The sequence below is a fragment of the Polypterus senegalus genome, chromosome 3, assembly GCF_016835505.1.
Source record: "Polypterus senegalus isolate Bchr_013 chromosome 3, ASM1683550v1, whole genome shotgun sequence".
NCBI classification, from domain to species: domain Eukaryota; kingdom Metazoa; phylum Chordata; class Cladistia; order Polypteriformes; family Polypteridae; genus Polypterus; species Polypterus senegalus.
In genome coordinates, this window is record NC_053156.1 from 13,874,981 (window position 1) to 13,895,246 (window position 20,266).

General features: G+C 44.1%; 1 protein-coding gene across 1 annotated transcript in view; it reads right to left on the reverse strand.

The window, feature by feature from the left end:
- LOC120524856 (electroneutral sodium bicarbonate exchanger 1-like) overlaps positions 1-20,266 on the reverse strand; it is a 237,765-nt gene that overhangs the window by 141,843 nt on the left and 75,656 nt on the right. The window contains exon 2 of the mRNA XM_039746652.1: positions 16,584-16,665. Coding sequence (XP_039602586.1) covers positions 16,584-16,665 — 82 coding nt within the window. The remainder of the gene's footprint in view (positions 1-16,583; positions 16,666-20,266) is intronic.

Sequence of the window (20,266 nt, forward strand, 5' to 3'; positions counted from 1 at the left end):
GCATTTGTGGAGCTTCAGAGGTCAGTGGTGACACACGGCCCACCAAAAGGGACCTTCGCCGAAGTGATCCATGAGTTGATTGTGAGATGGCAGTTGGCCTGTATGCTGCATCAGTTCACATACTGCAGAACATCCACAGCTTACTGCCAGCTGTGCCTCCAGCAGCTGGAGAAGATGGAAATCTCCAAACAGAGATGTCCCTTCAAGAAGCACAGCGAGATGGTTCAGTCTTGTCTTTCGCTCTGCATTAACACGACAAAAGTGACGTTCGCACATCGTCAAGTGCAGCCATCATGCTCTTTTAACTAGACGTCTGGAGGTTGGCCATGAGTGGCCTACAGAATTCAGCAAACCTATGGACACCTCAAGACATCCGGATACATTAATATGGCCAAACATTTGTGGACCACTCTGAGGTTGTTGGACATCCCATTCCAAAACCATGGGCAGTAATATGGAATGGATATCACAATAGCCTACAACTGCTCTTCTTCCCACAAAATGTTGGAGTGAGTTTGTGGGGAAAAACTGTGTCCATTCAGCCAGATGAGCATTTGTGAGACGTTGGTTGAGAAGATCTGGCTCATGATCAACATTCCAGCATTTCCCAAAGGTGTCCTGTAGGGCTGAGGTCATCTCTCTGCGCAGCTGATACAAGGTCCTCTGTGTCTTTACGAACCTGGGGAACAGGCATGACGGGACAGAAAAGTGGTCTTCAACAAACTGTAGCCATAAAGCCAGGACTGTCTAAAATGTCTGTCTGCAGTAGCATTAACAGAACACTTCATTGGAATCAAGGGTTGTGAGCCCAAACCCTGCCATCATCCCCCCACCAACCAAAACTATAACGTATTCACTGAGCAGTCCAGATGGTAGCATTCCCCTAGCGTCCACCAAACCCAGCCTGGTCCAGCAGACCTCTAGACAGTTAAGTGTAGCTCCTCACTCTGGAGTTTAATGGCTTTACAACACACCACCCGTGGGAGCCCGTAGACCCGGGTCTTGTACTGATGTTGCTTCCAGCGGCAGTTTGGAATTTTGTTCTTCTGAGTCACGGACAGAGGGGCAGCCATTTTTATGCACTACAGCAGAGTCAACTGAGGCTTTGATGGGGGCTCTTGAGAGACGAGGAGTCTGAGGGTCCAGAGTCAGGCCTTTAATGACCTCTAGGGAACGGCCATCAGCAGTGTGTCTGTCTATAGAGAGAGTGTCGACCTCATCATTGAGAGGTTTACTTACCTCGGCAGTGACATTCATGTGGCTTTTTCTATGACAGATTGGGAAAGCATGGGGGGGTCATGCGGTCACTTTAAAGGGGTGTGTGGTTCTCCCAATATCTGCAAAAGGATGAAGGTCCAAATCTTTAGAGTCCTCGTGCCCCGTTTGTGGGACATGGACGATATCAGGTGACCTGAGATGAAGATTGGACTCCTTCATGTTTGTCTCTTTGGAGAATCCTTGGGTCCCACTGGTGTGACTTTGTGTTGCTCATGGAGTCCCGAATGAGACACATGACCTGCATTGTGAGGAAGCATCAGTTATGGCACTACGGCCATGTGACGTGATTACCCAAGAGGGATGATCCGGCTCATTGCTGAAGACCTGAGTGGCAGGACCAGGCCAAGGGGACTCGCACGTAACACCTGGATACGGCAGATAGATGGGTGGGACTGGACCACGTGTCTGCCTGGGGGGGTTACCAACCAGGATCCTAAGCTGTTTCGTCATGTGGTAGGTGCAACAACATGCTGTACCAGTGCAGGCTCCCCAACGTGACCTGACCTGAGTCATGGACAGAGGGTAGGCTGTTTTTATGTACTTCAGCCCTCCAATGTGACGTACCTCTTGGCAGCTGAGCTGTCGTTGGCTCCTCGACTCTTCCACTTCACAAGAGCAGCTGACTGGGGCACATCAAGCAGAGCAGAAATCGAACGCAAACCGACTTGTGGCAAAGGTGGAGCTGAAGCCAAACGGTCACTTTAAGAGGCCAGCTCCATTCCTCTGTCTCTCACAAACAAAGGTCATTAACGGTATTACGGCAGGTCGGTCCTGATTAGGTTGGTGTGATTTATTTTATACATTCAAACATCATGATTGTTATTTTCAGGTCATTCTATCAATTTGAGACCGCATCCCATGTTTCTAGGGGCGTGGCCTCATGGGTCGTAACCCGTGGGTAAATGTTACAATAGGTTAATAGGACAGCTGGGGGCTCCTCTCGTTATCTGATCTGCAGATATAAAGAAAAACAAATTCTATGCTTGTGTGCTTCTTATGAGTATCGTTTGTTTTGACATCTTTTGCCCGTTTTTTCCGACTTTTGATTCTTGTCTATCATTTGAAGTTGGTAGTTTGGGTTATTTTTATTTGGTTTGATTTTTTTGTTAGGTGGCACAGTAAAAAAAACTCCCACCTGTCTGTTTCTCCAAAATGTTGACGTCTGCAATCGAACTGTTAACACAGTGTTTATTTTATATTTTCTTCATTTTCTATATTTTCTACATGTACTTGTATTTTACATATTCTTTGTTTTATTCTATATATTACTCTTTCAGTAGTCAGTAAATACTGAAATAAATAAAACATTACGTTGCTGCTAACGTGTACCGTATAGTCTGGCACAGCCAAGGAGGCATCTGTACTGAGCATGTGCAGACTTTTCATTATTTCTTAGAGGACACCAGAGGCAGTGCTCTGCAAGTTCACACCTTACAAGAACTCACTCAAAGTTCAGTTCACTCAGATTAAAATGAATAAATTCACATTCATAGTTCACCATTTCAATTTTGAACTATAATTCATGTTTAGTTCATTTTTGAGAATAAATGACCCGTGAGTTTATTTTCTTAATTTTGCATGCCTTATATTAGGCTACTAGCAAAATACCCACGCTTTGCAGCAGCGAAGTACTGCATTAAAATTTTTATTAAGAAGAAAATTAAACCTTTTTAAACTGAGGGAAAATATACCAATAATTATTGGTTAAGGATCTCTTTGTATACCACATTGTCAGTTCGGCCCTCTGGTTGTAATATGACCAAGCTGTGCGCTGAGCTTATTCTTGAGCGTGCAACTTACAGTTGGTCATGTGAAAAGTAATCTTGTCTGAAATCTCACAGCTTGGATTGCTGCTGTCATAAATCGGTTTGAGTTTCATGGTTTGTTTCAATTACGACAGTATTTGCAGGATTTGTTGTGTTGAAGTGACATTCGGCATCTGTCAAGCGTTGTAAGCACACAACCGGTTTCATCGATAACTTCACATCCAGCTGTTGAGAGTTTAAACATTCATAAACATCAAAGTGTCCACTACTGAAATCGTCACCTGTGAATCTAAGATGTTTAAGAGGCATTGGCGGTTGTCGAAAGGTGTAAATATTTGGCCATTTCGGTACACTTGAAAGCGACAATCGAACAATTCAGTGGCAGCCATCAACTCACATGCAGAACCATAGGAGGGCTTAAGCATTTCACTCTTCTAGTGCTCCTGTGTAGTCTAATTATCTCCTATACCGTCATCAGTCCACACCTTGAACCTGTCCAGTCATTCAAAACATAAGACACAATGTTCCTCTGGATATCAAGAGTGAGCCTGATATGGCCGTGCAATATGTAACAAAGAGAATGGAAAAGGCAGGCGGCATCTCTGGGCAGGGAAACCACTTGGTAAGTGACAGTTCTTTGATCGATGGTGATCACCTCGATAGACATGTTAATGGGGTATGGTAGGAACGGTAAAGGAAATGGGCACCTGAACAATGTAAAGTAAGTCTAAAATACCTACACAATAACTATAATCGTAATAAACGAACAATAAAACAGTGGAGAAGCTGTGGATTAAATAAAAAGGCAGCAGTTTTTAGCAGGGAGATGTGAATCCCGTGGCAAAGCAAGGAAGGGAATGAAGAGACCGGAGCAACGGACGGCCTCATATAGGCAGGCAGCCAACAACGTGGAAGGCGTTGGGATGGGGGACCCAACGCTGCCTCACACGGCGACCGAGCTGCAGGCTATTGACGTATATATGTACATAAGTAGGATTCAGTTAGCGTTAGGAATCCGCATACCAAATTTCTTGAAGATGGGCCCATAACTAACAAAGACCGCTGGAAAGTTCAATATGGCGACTGACAATGGCGTCATACCACCGAAATAAGTACGTACATCGGTTTTGGTTAGCGCTGGGAAGCCACCTACCAAATTTCGTGAAGATGGGGCCATAAATAAGAAAGTTCAACATGGCGGTCGTTGTGGACCGTTATGACCGTTACGCATAGAATTTTAAAATGAAACCTGCTTAACTTTTGTAAGTAAGTTGTAAGGAATGAGCCTGCCAAATTTCAGCCTTCTACCTACACGGGAAGTTGGAGAATTAGTGACATTGGAAAGTTCAATATGGCGGCCGACAGTGGTGTCATACCATCGAAATAAGTACGTACATCACTTTCAGTTAGCACAGGGATGCCGCCTACCAAATTTCATGAAGATTGTGCTATAAATAAGAAAGTTCAACATGGCGGACGTTGTCGACCGTTATCAATCGTTATGACCGTGAAGTGTAGAATGTCGAAATGAAACCTGCTTAACTTTTGTAAGTATGCTATAAGGAATAAGCCTGCTAAAATTCAGCCATCTACCTACACGGGAAGTTGGAGAATTAGTGATCAGTGAGTGAGTGAGTGAGTGAGTCAGTGAGGGCTTTGCCTTTTATTAGTATAGATTACAGTATTCTGGAATAAAATACAATAATTATGAAGACTTGTTTATTATATACACTTTATTGAGTTATACAACAGCAACAAACATGTATAACCATATATGTTAATATCCTGGAACCAGCGTGTAGGTGAACTAACCGATTACGCTGCCAGCCAAAATTCACGTCACATATTGCATGTCCAACGGGGAAAAATATAAAGTGGTCTTGCGACTACAACATTATCCTAAAAGCGAAAGAAAATCTTGAGACAAGACCATTGCCATGAGATTTTCTCAAGTCCCGCCCTCCTCTCTGTCATTTCCAGTTCACGGCCCACATCCTCGGTCCTCTCACCTTTCATTCGTGTGAATGCTTTTGTCAGACATAGTTCCTGCGCTTTCAGCTCTTATAAATTTTTACGTTTTCCTCACTTTAAGTTCCCAATAAAAGACTTAATGTCCAAATCTTAATGAAGAATTTCATCCCGAAGGGTTATCAAGTGAAGAAATAAGTACACGGGCAATCCTAGCATCCATCCATCCATTTTCCAACCCGCAGAATCCAAACACAGGGTCACGGGGGTCTGCTGCCAATCCCAGCCAACACAGGGCACAAGGCAGGAACCAATAACGGGCAGGGTGCCAACCCACCACAGGACACACACAAACACACCCACACACCAAGCACACACTAGGGCCAATTTTTAGAAACGTCAATCCACCTAACCTGCATGTCTTTGGACTGTAGGAGGAAACCGGAGCGCCCGGAGGAAACCCACGCAGACACGGCATGTCACCCAACACATCCCATTGTGTATTCAAACCTTACATTTTAACTTCTTATGTGTAATACTTTACATTTACTGACATTAAATTTCATCTGCCACAAATCTGCCTGTCTGTTGTCTAAGTTCTTCTGTGATGATTCTCAATGAATGCCAGAGTCCTGCTATCTTGGTATCACCTGCACACTTAACCAGCTTGTTCTTTATAATCCTATCTAAATTATTTCTATTTATTAAAAATAGCAGCAGCCCCAGCACTGCCCCTTGCTGGTCACCACTCTTAACATCAGCCAATTCTTGATGAGGTTCCTTGCACCATCACCCTCCTCTTCCTGTCTCTGAGCCAATTCTGCACCCATCTACACCCCACACCCTTAACTTCCACTTCTTTTATTTTGATGCCCAACCTCTCATGTGGCATCTTATCAAATGCTCTCTGAAAGTCCAGATAAACAATACCATGAGTTCCACTTTCATTTTATCCTTTTATTGCCTCCTCTTGAATTCCAGTATGTTAGTAAAACATGACCTCCCTCTTCTGACCCCACACTGACTGTTCAGTTAAACTCTTGTCCTTGTCGTGTGTTTTTCAATCTTATCCTTAATAATTCCTTTCATTATTTTTCAAGTGATGCTGAGAAATTAATTCACGCTTTTGTTTTCAGTAGACTAGATTACTGTAACACACTCCTCTCAGGACTACCCAAAAAAGACATAAATCATTTGCAACGAGTGCAGAATGCAGCTGCTAGAATCCTAACTGGGAAAAGAAAATCCGAACACATTTCTCCAGTTTTGATGTCACTACACTGGTTGCCTGTGTCATTCAGGATTGACTTTAAAATACTGCTTATGGTTTATAAAGCCTTAAATAATCTCGCTCCATCTTATATATCGGAATGCCTGACACGTTATATTCCAAATCGTAACCTTAGATCTTCAAATGAGTGTCTCCTTAGAATTCCAAAAGCTAAACTTAAAAGAAGTGGTGAGGCGGCCTTCTGCTGTTATGCACCCAAAATCTGGAATAGCCTGCCAATAGGAATTCGCCAGGCAAATACAGTGTAGCACTTTAAAACACTGCTGACAACACACTACTTTAACATGGCCTTTTTATAACTTCAATTTAACTTAATACTGATACTCTGTATGTTCAATTCTTCATAATAACTATTCATGGTGGCTCTAAAATCCGTACTGACCCCTACTCTCTCTTCTGTTTCTTTTTCCGGTTTCTTTGTGGTGGCGGCCTGCGCCACCACCACCTACTCAAAGCATCATGATGCACCAACATTGATGGACTGAAAGCCAGAAGTCTACGTGACCATCATCATCAGGTCCTTCCATGAAAACCCTAAATACAAAGAGGACTGTTTGATTTATGTTAGGTAGATTGCCCAGAGGGGACTGGGCGGTCTCTTGGTCTGGAACCCTACAGATTTTATTTTTTTCTCCAGCCTTTGGAGTTTTTTTTGTTTTTTCTGTCCACCCTGGCCATCGGACCTTACTCTTATTCTATGTTAATTAATGTTGACTTATGTTTATCTTTTATTGTGTCTTCTATTTCTCTATTCATTTTGTAAAGCACTTTGAGCTACATTTTTTTGTATGAATATGTGCTATATAAATAAATGTTGATTGATTGATTGATGTTAAGCTTACTGGCCTGTAGTTACTTGGGTCTGCTTGGTCACCCTTTTTATAATAATGGGATCACATTTGCCATTTTCCAGTCCTTTTGGAATTTCCCCAGTGTGCTGTGACTTCCTAAAAATACACGTCAAGGGTTTCTATCTGTACTGGCTAGCCTCCTTTAGCACTCTGTGGTGAATATTATCTGGTCCTGGTGATTTGTTAGATTTCAGCCTATTTAATCTGAGCAGCCCTTCTCTCTATAGTATCCAAATCCCTCAGTACCTCCTTATTGGATCCTTTAACTGTGTGAGAAAAATCTGCTACTTCAACGTCTGCATTCTTTAGTTCCCTTTTACTATTTCTGATGCACTTGACATCCTTCTTGACTATTCTTTTGCTACTACCCTGATATCCTTCTTAATGGTTGTCCTCATGTTCTCATATGCCCTATGATTCACTTTAGAGTTATTAGCCTTACGTCTTATTTATTTGTTTTTTCCTTTGCAGCTTCTTTTCTAACTCTTTATTAACCCACTCTTTTTTTGATTTCGTACTAATTCTAAACGTAGGGTATGTACCTGTCCTGCATTACGTGTAAAACATTTTTAACCCTGTCCTGCTGCTCTTCAACTGTCTCCACACTTCAAAGCTTATCCCAGTCCATCATCCTTAGACTTTGTCACAAATGCTCAAAATTTGGCCTACCAAAGTTAAACATAACAGTTTTAGCCTTAACATTCCCACTCTTCCAAAACACTGACAGTTGTATTATATTATGGTCAAGTGACCCAAGTGGTCCAATCACCTCTACACCCTCAGTTCTATTCAAATTATTACAAAATACTAAATCCAGACAGGCATCACTCCATGCTGGTGCTTTAACGTGCTGTGTTAAAAAGCAGTCACCGATTACATCTATAAACTCCTGCTCTTGTGCTCCTCCATCTGCAAGGTTATCTGAGTTAATGTTTGGGTCATTAACGTTCCCCATGACTATAACATCCCCCTGTAAATTTGCCTTTTTAATATACTACCAAAAAGATGTGCATTGAAATTATTGTCTGTATTGGGTCTGTAAGCTCTTTCAGGCGGGTGTCGACTTACAACGACATACATGCACTAGTATGCAATACAAACTCATTCAGCACTTCAGGAAACTAATCAGCTGACGCTGGTACATCACTTTTGTTTTCGATCTCTAGATCACTTCCATCAAGCTCAAGAGTGCAATCAGTCAGAGACCAATTCAGCCATAATATGCAAAATGTTATCTGCGGGGTATTTTGCTTTGCACATTCGCTTCGCTCTCTCGTCAGATCAGCCTTTAGCTCTGGGGGCCGGCAGCTGCTCTGTTGCACATTTCTGTCGACCGCTGGAAAAATATTCAGCCCGCAAAGAGTTAATGCTTTCCAGCCGGATCCAGATGTCCTCACTAAGATGGAGCCCATCGTCCAACTGAAAAGGACTTGTGTTTAAATTCCGTTTGACATAAACAGCAATCCTACATCCTTTTCTGCTCTATCTATCCTTCCTAATATATGTGTATCCCTCTGTGTTATATACAGTAATGTCACATGTTGAATTTTTAGCACTTTGTAACACCAAGCCCACCCGACGTACCATTTTTGTCTAGAGCTGGGACAAGAATGATATATGAATGCAGGTGGTCAATCTTTCTTCAGACATCATGCCAAAAAATGTAAAAATGGGTTTATTCAGTCAGTCCTTCTCTAAACTGCTTTGTCCTGAACAGGGTCACGGGGAATGCTACAGCCTATCCCAGCTAGTAAGGGGCACCAGGCAGGAACAAATCAATTTTAGCATTGCCAGTCCACCTAACCTGCATGTCTTTGGACTGTGGGAGGAAACTGGAGTACCCAGAGGAAACCCAGAAAGACACGGGGAGAACATGCAAACTGTTCCCCTAAAGATGGGTTTACTTCCTGGAAAATTTTAGGTAAAAATCTTAAGGAATGTGGTCAAATAACTGAATAAGCAAGAGAGTATGGGTCGTGACCCATTTTGGGGGTGTCTTCCATCTGGATTTGGGTCACACAGGTTCGTGATTCACAACAGAGCATAAAGGGAAAGGATCACGGTCAGGTTGTGGAGAATCTGGCAATGTTGAGCAAATACCATTGCTCCGTTTGTGACGCTCCAAGGGGAACTCGGTTGGCGGCGATTCTGGGTCTCGAATGCTCAAAAATGCCACAATTGAGTTGAGAAACAAGTTTAAGGACCACTGATTCAGGTTCCTACTCTAGTTTGCTTCCACATGATTGTGTGAAGTGGACAGTCACGGCAGCAAAACCAAAACATCAGCTATGAGAAGGCCATCTTTCACAACCCTTTTACCAAAGATTGATGATTTGCGTCACATAATGGCAGCACATCCTTCTCATATATCATGCCTGAAACATTAAACAGCTTTAATTGTTGCATAAATTTAATGTAGAATCAGAGTCAGAATTCACTTTACTGGCCAGGTACACTAATGTGTACTAGGAATTTGTGTTTACAGTGTTGGTGCCACATACAAGGACAATACAGAACACAAATGATAAATATAAAATGATAAAATGTGATGCATCATACAAGGGCAATTAAAAAAAATAAAGATATAGTAGGATTAAAATGTCCAGGCAGTCCAGTGTTCAGATATTTGTAGATAGCGATTAGTCAAATTAATGTCACGTGTTTAGATGACGCGTCATTTCAGCTTCGAATACGTTTGCCAGACGGAAGTCCTTGGATACCCTGGTGATCTTTGCGGCCCACTTCCTCACCCTGGACTCATACAGGACTTCAATGTGCGGTCAGTTACACCCTACGATCCTTTCACAGGCCTTGATGATGCACTGCAGATTGGCCTGAACGGGGGCAGCGCCAAACCAGACAGTCCGAGAGGAGGTCAGAGTGGACTCCTGTGTAGAACTGGACCAATACTGCTTGAGAGGGGGATTGGATTTCATCGGCTGACACAACGAGAACATTCATCTGATGGGCTTACTAAATAATGCATGTGATGTTATTGTCCCACTTAAGATTTTGTGACAGCACAGTGCCCAGAAGCTTTATTAAATGGCTGAGCCATTCAGAGCAAGTAATCAGGGCGAGCAGAAGGCTTTTTCCTGAGGTTGAGGATCATCTCTGGAGTTTTTTTTTTAATGTTAACGACCCAATTATTAGATATTCAGATGTTCCACCTCTTGTTTGTATATACAATGCAATACAATTTATTTTTATATAACCCAAAATTACACAAGGAGGGCCACAATGGGCTATAACAGGTCCTGCCTTTTGACAGCCCTCCAGCCTTGACTCTCTAAGAAGACGAGGGAAAAAAATGGAAGATACCTTGGAAAAGGCAGTTCAAAGAGAGACCCCTATCCAGGTAGGTTGGTTGTGCAGTGTGTGTTAAAAAAGGGGGGCAATACAATACAATACACAGAGCAGAACACAAGTAATCCTCAGTGCAGAGCAGAATTCAACATCCTAGCTGGGATGCCAGCTGAACCATGTTGGCCATTACAGTGCACTTCTCTGTACAAATATCCATGAATATTAATGGATTGCGCCGTTGCATCCTGTTTGGACCCCCACAGACCTGCATGGGATTTGGTAGTTTTTGGTGGGCAGCCCTGTTGGGGTCCTTGGGTGCCACTAGGGGGAGCTGTGGAAGGCAGACTCTCCTACCACGGGGAGGTTACCGCCTGACCCAGAAGTGCTTCCTGGATGCAATGTGAATCAGAGTCAGGGGAGTGGTGGGATGAAGCTCACCTGGGAGGAGCGGAGAAGGGGAGAGTCGTATTGATGGCGCTGTGGAGTACATTTAAGGTATTTTTGGCCATACATCTCTTTATTGTAGTCTGAAACTGTGCCTGTGCTGTTGTGTCTGGGGTTTAGGGTACTGCAGTGCCTCCTAGTGGTTCACAGCATGTTTGTGCATAAATTACCTTTTTTAAAGGGTCACACCAGTGAGCACACACCCCGGGAGCTTTTGGTTGGATATCTGGGCAATGGCCAATGGGAAAGTCACAAAACGGAGCAATCCATTAATATTCATGGATATTTGAAGAGAGAAGTGTACTGTAATGGCCAACATGGTTTGACTGGCATCCTGGCTAGGATGGATGAGTCCTTACCTGCCGGGAGGTCCTTTTAATGGAAGGATGTGATTGGACGGGCATCCCGACATCCGTTGTAATAGAGGGACGGGGAGACTGCTTACGCTGTGTGGCGACATCCCAATGGAGTGCCTCCCAGCTACGTGGGATTTGGTAGTTTTTGGTGGGTGGGCTCTGTTGGGGTCCTTAGATGCTGCTCCTATCACAGGGAGGTTCCCACCTGACCTAGAAGTACTTCCTGGATGTAATGTGACATCACCAGAAGTACTCCTGCGTCTGCTATAAATAAAGCCGGATCAGAGTCGGGCCAGTGGTGGGATGAAAATCACCTGGATGGACAGGGGAGACAGCTTACGATGAGTCACAAGACTTGCGCTTCAGACAGAAAAGCCAGTAGCCAAACCAACTGCAATACAATGCAGAGACCAAAACAAAACTGCATTAATAAGCCTATCTGGTAGAGGTACCCGCTGAAGAGGGGTGTCAGAGGCAGGAAAAGGTGGGCACCTCGTTCTACCAGTGACTCCGCTCTCAGTGATAATTGCTCAGAAATGCAGCAGTCATTTAAATTGGACTCCCCTACCTGTGATGCGGTGGAATTCCACTTTTGATGGTGGTTACTTATTTCGGTTTTTGAGAACTTGACCCATGTGCACATGTCGATGCTTTTTCAAAATTTATTTTTCAGTTGCGTTCCTGGTATGGGTGGCATTCCGATATTGTGAAAAATAAACAGAGACGTATCCATGATTTGAATGACTGTGAGCTCAAAGCTGTGAGGTGTTAACTCTGAACATGGACACATTTTAGAAGGCCGCTCAGACATATTAAAGCCTTGAGTGTAGAATGAGAACGTTAAGGCAGGCCAGAATGTCCAATTTGGGTTTCATTATGTCTCTCTGAAAAGAAGTCGGCGAAGGAGCTGTGCTTCTTTGTGGACTGCTTGTTCATAAAGGGCCTAACGTTTTCAACATTTTGTCAACTTTTTTCCCGCTTCGGCATTTCTGACAGGACGTTTACAAACTTTGATCTTTTGAGTGGATGTTCTGAGGTGGCCTCAGAGCGTACATCCTTCATGTTAATCCTGTTTTTTTTTTTTTTTTGAAGGTTACTTTCAGGGCATTGGTTGCCCCTGTCACGGAGCTGGATTGATTTTGTTAAATCTTTCCTTCTGTAACGGGCAAATCCTGATTTAATTTCATAAAGCAGAATAAAGCAAGTTATCCGCATCTTTGGCCTCACCGATTAAATAATTCTGTCTGAGTCTGTTCCAGATGCAGGGGTTTGGCTAAATCCAGGTTTTCTGGAATGGAATTTACCCAATTTCCAATGTACTTTACCGAATTTCACACTAATCCTGCTTTATGGTACAGACCCTCGTATTGCCCAGACATCAATAAACAAGGAAAAACTGTGTTTTGGAACTTCAACATGGCTAAACACAAGCCACAATGAGAGAAAAAGACAAAAGCTGTAATCCGGCGAAAACAATGACACCATTATCTGAATGAATTGAGAACTGAGGGGGTCTGCAGCTGACAGTGATGAGGCTGAGATGAAGATCAGCACCTCTAAATCCGAGGTCATGGTTGTCAGCCTGAAAAGGGGGGGGAGTGCCATTTTGGGGTTGGGGAAAATGTGCTGCCTCAACCGGAGGAGTTTAAGTATCTCAGGGTCTTCTTCACGAGTGAGGAACGAAGGTAGCCAGAGGTTGACAGATGGATCAGAGAAGTGTCCACAATGATGCAGACGTTGTGCCGGGCAAAACTCTCAATTTATTCATCAATCTACATTCCTACCTTCACCTACGGTCACAAGCTTTGGATAGTGATGGAAAGAACTAGATCAAGGGTACAAGTGGCAGATAGCGAGTCTCCTTCGCAGGGTGTCTGCGCCCAGCCTTATCGAGACAGTATGAGGATCTCAAAGTGGAGCCGCGGAGGTAAAGATCCCTCCTGGACACCTCCCTGGAGAAGGTGTCTTGGGCATGTTCAACCGGGAAGAAACCCAGGGGCAGACCCTGGACACGCTAGAGAGATTAGCCTGGGAACACCTCCGTATCAAAGGAGGAGGTGGAGGAGGAAGACGTGGGGAGAAGAGATGTCAGGGTATCGTTGCTTAGACTGCTGACCCGGATAAGGGGCACAAAAATGGATGGATGGAAATTAGTTGAAAAGAAAATGCTGTGCCTGTGGTCTTAGATGAGACTCCCTACTTTGGCCGGTAGAAAAGTTGGTGTGGTCTGATAACGCTGTCCTCCCATCAGCCCCAGCACACTCTTGCAGCCTGATGGGAGTTGTAGTCCCCAGGTCGGCGCTGGTTTTTGGGTCATACCCCTATTACAACCAACTCATACACCACTGAACCAATGGCAATACACATGTCAAATTTTGTAAAAAGTTGGTTCAGCCGCTTAAGCGTGATTGGCGCACAAACAGGGCCGCTTCTGAAATATTTGGTGCCCCCACCCCTTTCACACCACACATACATTCTACTAGCAGAGGTTAATCACTTATTTAATTAAAAATAAATAAATGTAAAGAGAATACAAAAAATAATCTTTTGCATGTAAATTGTGTGCATAGAAAAAATACAATTATCAAAAATACAGAACAATAAAATAACAAACTATAACTACTTTGCAAGTAAATAACTTATTTAACAGACTCTACAAACTTTATACAGAAAATGGAAGTACACCAAATAAATAATAATAAAAACACATCGCTGGTAAATGGGGGGACTTAACATCTGTCTCTCTCTCTCTCTCTCTCTCTCTATATATATATAATCAAAGTCTGTCTATCAGTCCGCTTTTCACGAGAGAACTACTTAACGGATTTAGATCGGGTCATCTTGTAAAATTTGCTGGAACATTCTGGCTGATTTTGCACCTTCTCTCTTCGCCCTCAGTATCATAGTTCGGTTGTGGTACCGATTTATTCACAGTAATTCGAGAGAGATGCAGCAGGCCGAGGGGAGGGTGGGGGCGGGCCCCTCTTCACTCACACGCCAGCCTCAGGGCGTATCTTACATCCACTTAGCGAGATAACGACTTCACGGATTCAGCTCGGGCTTTTTCCTACAATTTGCTTGAACATTCCGTTTGATTTTGTGACTTCTCTCATTGCGCTTAGGATCATAGTTCTCTTACAAGATCGATATATTTGTGTACATCCGAGACAGAGTCTGCAGGCCAAGGGAAGTGGGGAAGAGTGACGTCAGAACTCTCCTCGCTGTCCTGTTTCACTTCTACGCGGGCGAAGCCACAGGGGACAGCTAGTCGCAAATAAAAGTCTTTATAAAATGCCTTGTTTAACATCATCACATGACACATTCCTAGATGCGTCTCTGTTAATGCTCATCAGCGCAGGGCCACTGAGACGCTCTCGTGACATCATAGACCTTAAGTCATTTTTAATGAGCTTCAGCTCCAGTTATGGGTGTAGTGGCTGCAATTCTGAGGGTTCTCCACAAACTTGGAAGTTACTTCATGTAAGAAAGATAACATCTCCAGTATGGTCAAGTTAGCTTTAGAAAAATCCAGGAAAACGTCCATTTCTTATGCCAGTGCTTTCTCATCAAGGTCTAGCTGGTCATTGTAGTGTCACCAGTTGGACAACTGGCACCGTGCTTGTGTAGTGCTAAACATGTCCCTGTGTAATGTTCCCCTGGAGTGTATGTATTGTTTAATCATCCCTGATGGTGTTGTGGCCACAGTGCCAGTGCTCCTGCCTCCTAGTCCTCCTCTCCTCAGGCTCACTCTTTCCGTCTCACCAAAGTATCTCCGAGCTGAGGAACAAGGCAAGCAGGCGGTGGTGAAGACAGGAGGAAGTTTCCTGGAATCACTCACCCACTGCACCCAGGTCTGCTGCCACTCACCCTGCGGTGCTACTCTTAAAAAGGAGGAGGAGGTGACTGGGAGCCAGCTGTGTTGTTTGACTGGCAGACTGCACATCATGTGGGAAGAGGGGTGAGTCCTGACTCCTGGTCCTGGCAGCGGCTAACTGCCGAAGTTAAAGCAGCCCTTTGCACAGGTAGCAAAGAGGCCGGCCACACATCGCACAAGATGCCTAGCACACTGCCTGAACTAGTGTGTGTAACGGCACACAGACTGTGCTGTTCATAGTGCACACAGTGCAGACGCTGCTGACGCGCACACAACATAAACATTTCTTTGTGCTTCGTCCAGTCCGACCAAATATATCAAAACAAAATAAAGATAGGAATCTCTACAGAGGACTGCACTACTTCACCCTGACCACCCTTGCCTAGATTGCCTATGCCCAGAAACGGCCCTGCGTACACGTCAGATCTGGAAGCATGCATTGGCACGGCACAGTGCACCCTCCATACGACAGATCCTGGTTGGCAACCCGCCAGGCAGACATGTGGTCCAGCCCCACCCTCCGGAAATGACCACCTATCTGCCACAGCCAGGTGTGACATGGGCATCCCCTTGGCCTGGTTCAGTCCTTGACAATGAGGATCCTGTGAGCTGGATAACACTCGGGTAATCGCACCTCATGGCCATAGTGCCGTAACTGACACTCCCTCACAATGCCGGTCACATGCCTCATTTGGGACCCCATCAGCAACACAAAGTCAAACCAGAGGGACCCAAGGATTCTCAGAAGAGACACAATACTAACGGAGTCCGGTCTTCATCTCAGGTCAGTGGATAGCGTCCGTGTCTTGCAAACAGGAAGCACCAGGGCTCTAAAGACTTGGACCTTCATCCTTTTGCTGAGATATCACACACCCCTTTAAAATGACCTCATGACCCCCCACGCTGTCCCAATCCGCCTACTGACTTCATAGGAAGAGTCACCAGAGTCACATGAATGTCACTGCCAAGGTAAGTAAACCTCTCGACGAGGTCGACACTCTCTCTGCAGACAGGCACACACACTGCTGATGGCCGTGCCTAAGAGGTCACCAGCGCACAAACTTACGACTTTATTTATATAAACTTGAAAGTGTTACATATTTATTTATTGTTGTCATCCTCACTCTGTTTAGTAATTTGTGGTGTTTGCCGTGATGTTCTTCTCTTTACTGTTTTGTCACTTCAAGTCTCTGGACAAGTGACATGAGCACAATAAGCTTTCCAGTGCACTGTCAGGTACGATGACAATAAACAGAACTGAACTAGTGTGTCTCGTAGACACTCTTTGTTTCTTTAAATAAAATGCCCAATTTTCCAGACTGACTATTACATGCTGTCTGTACCCTTTTATTTGTATTGTACTGGTGTGAAATGGCAAGTTGGTCTTCCCTCATCCGTCAAGTGATGTACACAGGACACAAAAAAAACAGAAAAGTGTCGCTCACTCACTTTCTAATTCCTCCTTCTCATAGTGGATGTTCAGGATGGAGCTCGTTCCGCCTTGGTCAACCACCGCTTCCTCATCGGTCCTCTGTTAAGACAAAGAGAGACTTGTCAATCTTTACCCCGTATATAAAATAACATGGAAGTCACAAGGGTAACGGTGAGACAATAGGAACAGCTGGAATTATCAAGGCAATCCAGAACATCAGCCACTTGTCAAAATAGGCCTCTACGACACAAACACCCGCTGGTCTCCCATCCAAACACCTGAAGAGATGCCCCCCCAAATGAAATACGGAGCCCACCTTTAAAAAACTCACCATTCATTGCTCATGCGCGATTTCCTTAGCTCAAAATCCCTTATGGAGGTCTCAGCGCATCCTCCTCTCATATGAACATGTTAACTGTGGACAACGTGGAACGTTCTGGCAGCTCTGCTAGCAGCGACTCCGCTAGAAGGTCAAAGCCCTCAGCCCCCTCCCCCCGAACCTCTCTGTAAAGGTAATCAATACACTTAACACAAGAGTGACAGGCACATATGGGGCACTGGGCTTGAAATGCCAGCTTGCTGTTACTAGGAAGCAACAAAGATCAGAGAGAGCAAAGGAAACAGGAAAGCAAATGACACATTAGGAGACAGACGATTCTCTGCTAGCCCACCAAGTGATGGCCGTTGAAACGTGGAAAAAACATGACTCGGAGGAGGAAATCAAAAAGCAGACATAGCATGTCACGACTCTTCTCTTTTCCCCTCATCTTTGACCTTTAGTGACATCTCAGGCTTTTTTCCGTTACATTTTCCCCCTTGTGTGATGTGTGTGCAGGGGGGACCGTTCATGGGGAGCTCTAGCAAGGTAAGCCTGCAACTTCGAACACTTTTGGGGTCTGCAGTCAGTAATGCGTTCTTCTCTTTCACCCGGATGAGTCCCTCGGAGTCTCAGCGAATTCAACCAAAATCAGAGAAACGTTTTCTCCAAACTCCACAAGATGCACCGAAGTCCATGGGGAAAGAGGAGCCAAACTAGCTTTGAGTGTCCCCGAGGGCGATGCTGGACTGATTATCGTGGTCAAAAATGTGATGTGAGCTGTGAGGCTGCAGTGCTAACCGCTACGCCACCACGGCTCACACAACAAAAGACGCAGAAGGGACGATAACCACAAACAACATACAACAAATGGCCACAGGTTTATGCATTAAGAAATGAAGCTTATCACACATGCAGCATTTGTTAACCACGACATTTTACTGTCCCGACTTTCAGCTATTAATATCTCTGGTGTTGCTCTTTCTTGGTTCACATCACACCTCAGTGATCGTCATTAGGGAATACAAATCTGCCACTACTTCAAACACATGAGGTATCCCTCAAGGGTCAGTTCTCGGTCCAATCCTCCCTATATGCTCCCGTTAGGTGAGATTATTCGTCAGTATGGTCTGAGCTTCCACTGCTCTGCCGATGACACACAACTTTATGTAAGTGTCAATAATAATAATAATTCTTTGCGCTTATATAGCACTTTTCTTACTACTCAAAGCACTCAGCAATTGCAGGTTAAGGCCCTTGCTCAAGGTCCTAACAGAGCAGAGTCCCTTTTGGCATTTACGGGATTCGAACCAGCAACCTTCCGATTGCCAGTGCAGATCCCCAGCCTCAGAGCCACCACTCCAAGTGCTGATGCAACTGCAACATCTTCACCTGTCGCACTGACTGACTGCATTCAGGAAATCAATCATTGGATGAAAGATAATTTTTCACAACTCAATCCTGAAAAACCAGAAATCTTATTAGTTGGTACCAAATCTGTCCTCTCTACTCTTCGTGACGTCGATGGGATCCTGGTTGAACCCTCAGCATCAGTCCGTAATATCGGTGTCATCTTTGATCAGCTTCTTACTATTCAACCATACATTAGCTCAATAGTACAGACAGCTTTTTTTATCTTCGTAACATCGTTCATCTGCATTCTGTCCTCAGTGTGAAGGATACTGAAACACTCATTCACGCTTTCATCACTACTCGTCTGGGCTATTGCAATGCATTGTCTTATGGCCTACTGACTAAGTACACAGTCATATGAAAAGGTTTGGGAACCCCTCTCAGCCTGCATAATAATTTCATCTCAACAATAAAGATAACAGTGGTATGTCTTTCATTTCCTAGGAACATCGGAGTACTGGGGTGTTTTTCAAACAAAGATTTTAAGTGACGCAGTATTTAGTCGTATGAAATTAAATCAAATGTGAAAAACTGGCTGTGCAAAAATGTGGGTCCCCTTGTCATTGTGCTGATTTGAATGCCTGTTGCTGCTCAATGCTGATTACTTGGTTGGATGAGCACATTAAGCCTTGAACTTCATAGACAGGAGTGTCCAATCACGAGTGGTAAAAGGTATTTAAGGTGGTCAATTGCAAGTTGTGCTTCCTTCCCTTTGACTCTCCTCTGAAGAGCGACAGACAGCATGGGATCCTCAAAGCAACTCTCCAAAGATCTGAAAATAAAGATTGTTGAGTCTCCTGGTTTGGGGAAGGCTACAAAAAGCCATCTCAGAGGATTAAACTGTCAGTTTCAACTGTCAGGAATGGAATCAGGAAATGGAAGGCCACAGGCACAGTTGCTGTTAAACCAACCTCAGGTCTGGCAGGCCAAGAACAATACAGGAGTGGCATATGAGCAGGATTATGAGAATGGTGACAGACAACCCACAGATCACCTCCAAAGACCTGCAGGAACATCTCGCTACAGTACATCGTTCTACAATTCAGCGCAATTTGCACAAAGAACATCTGTATGGCAGGGTGATGAGAAAGAAGCCCTTTCTGCACTCACGTCACAAACAAAGTCGCTTGTTGTATGCCAATGCTCATTTAGATAAGCCAGATTAATTTTGGAACAAAGTGCTTTGGACTGATGAGACAGAAATGGAGTTATTTGGCCAGAACAAAAAGCGCTTTGCATGGCGGAAGAAGAACACCACATTCCAAGAAAAACACCTGCTACCTACAATCAAATTTGGTGGAGGTTCCATCATGCTGTGGGGCTGTGTGGCTAGTTCAGAGACTGGGGCCCTTGTTAAAGTCGAGGGTCGCATGAATTCAACCCAATATCAATAAATTCTTCAGGATAATGTTCAAGCATCAGTCACAAAGTTGAAGTTACGCAGGGGTTGGATATTCCAAAAAGACAATGACCGAAAACACAGTTCGAAATCTATACAGTGGTCCAGATCTAATTATGCAATTTTCATTACGCTATAACTTATTAAGTTTATTACATAGAAAATCACCCAAAATATCCTGGACCATCGAGAAGTGTGCGAACTGACAACATCGAGAATCATCTTTGCGCCGAACTGGAATCGTCCCGGCATAAATCAAAGTCATCCAGACGACCTGGATCTGCATAATTAGATCTGGACCACCCTGTACAAAGGCATTCATGCAGAGGGAGAAGTACAATGTTCTGGAATGGCCATCACAGTCCCCTGACTTGAATATCATCGAAAATCAATGACTTGAAGCAGGCTGTCCATACTCAGCAGCCATCAAATTGAACTGAACTGAAGAGATTTTGTATGAAGAATGATCAGAAATACCTCCATCCAGAATCCAGACACTCATCAAAAGCTATAGGAGGACAGCGTCTAGAGGCTGTTAGATTTGCAAAAGGAGGCTCACCTACAGTAAGTAT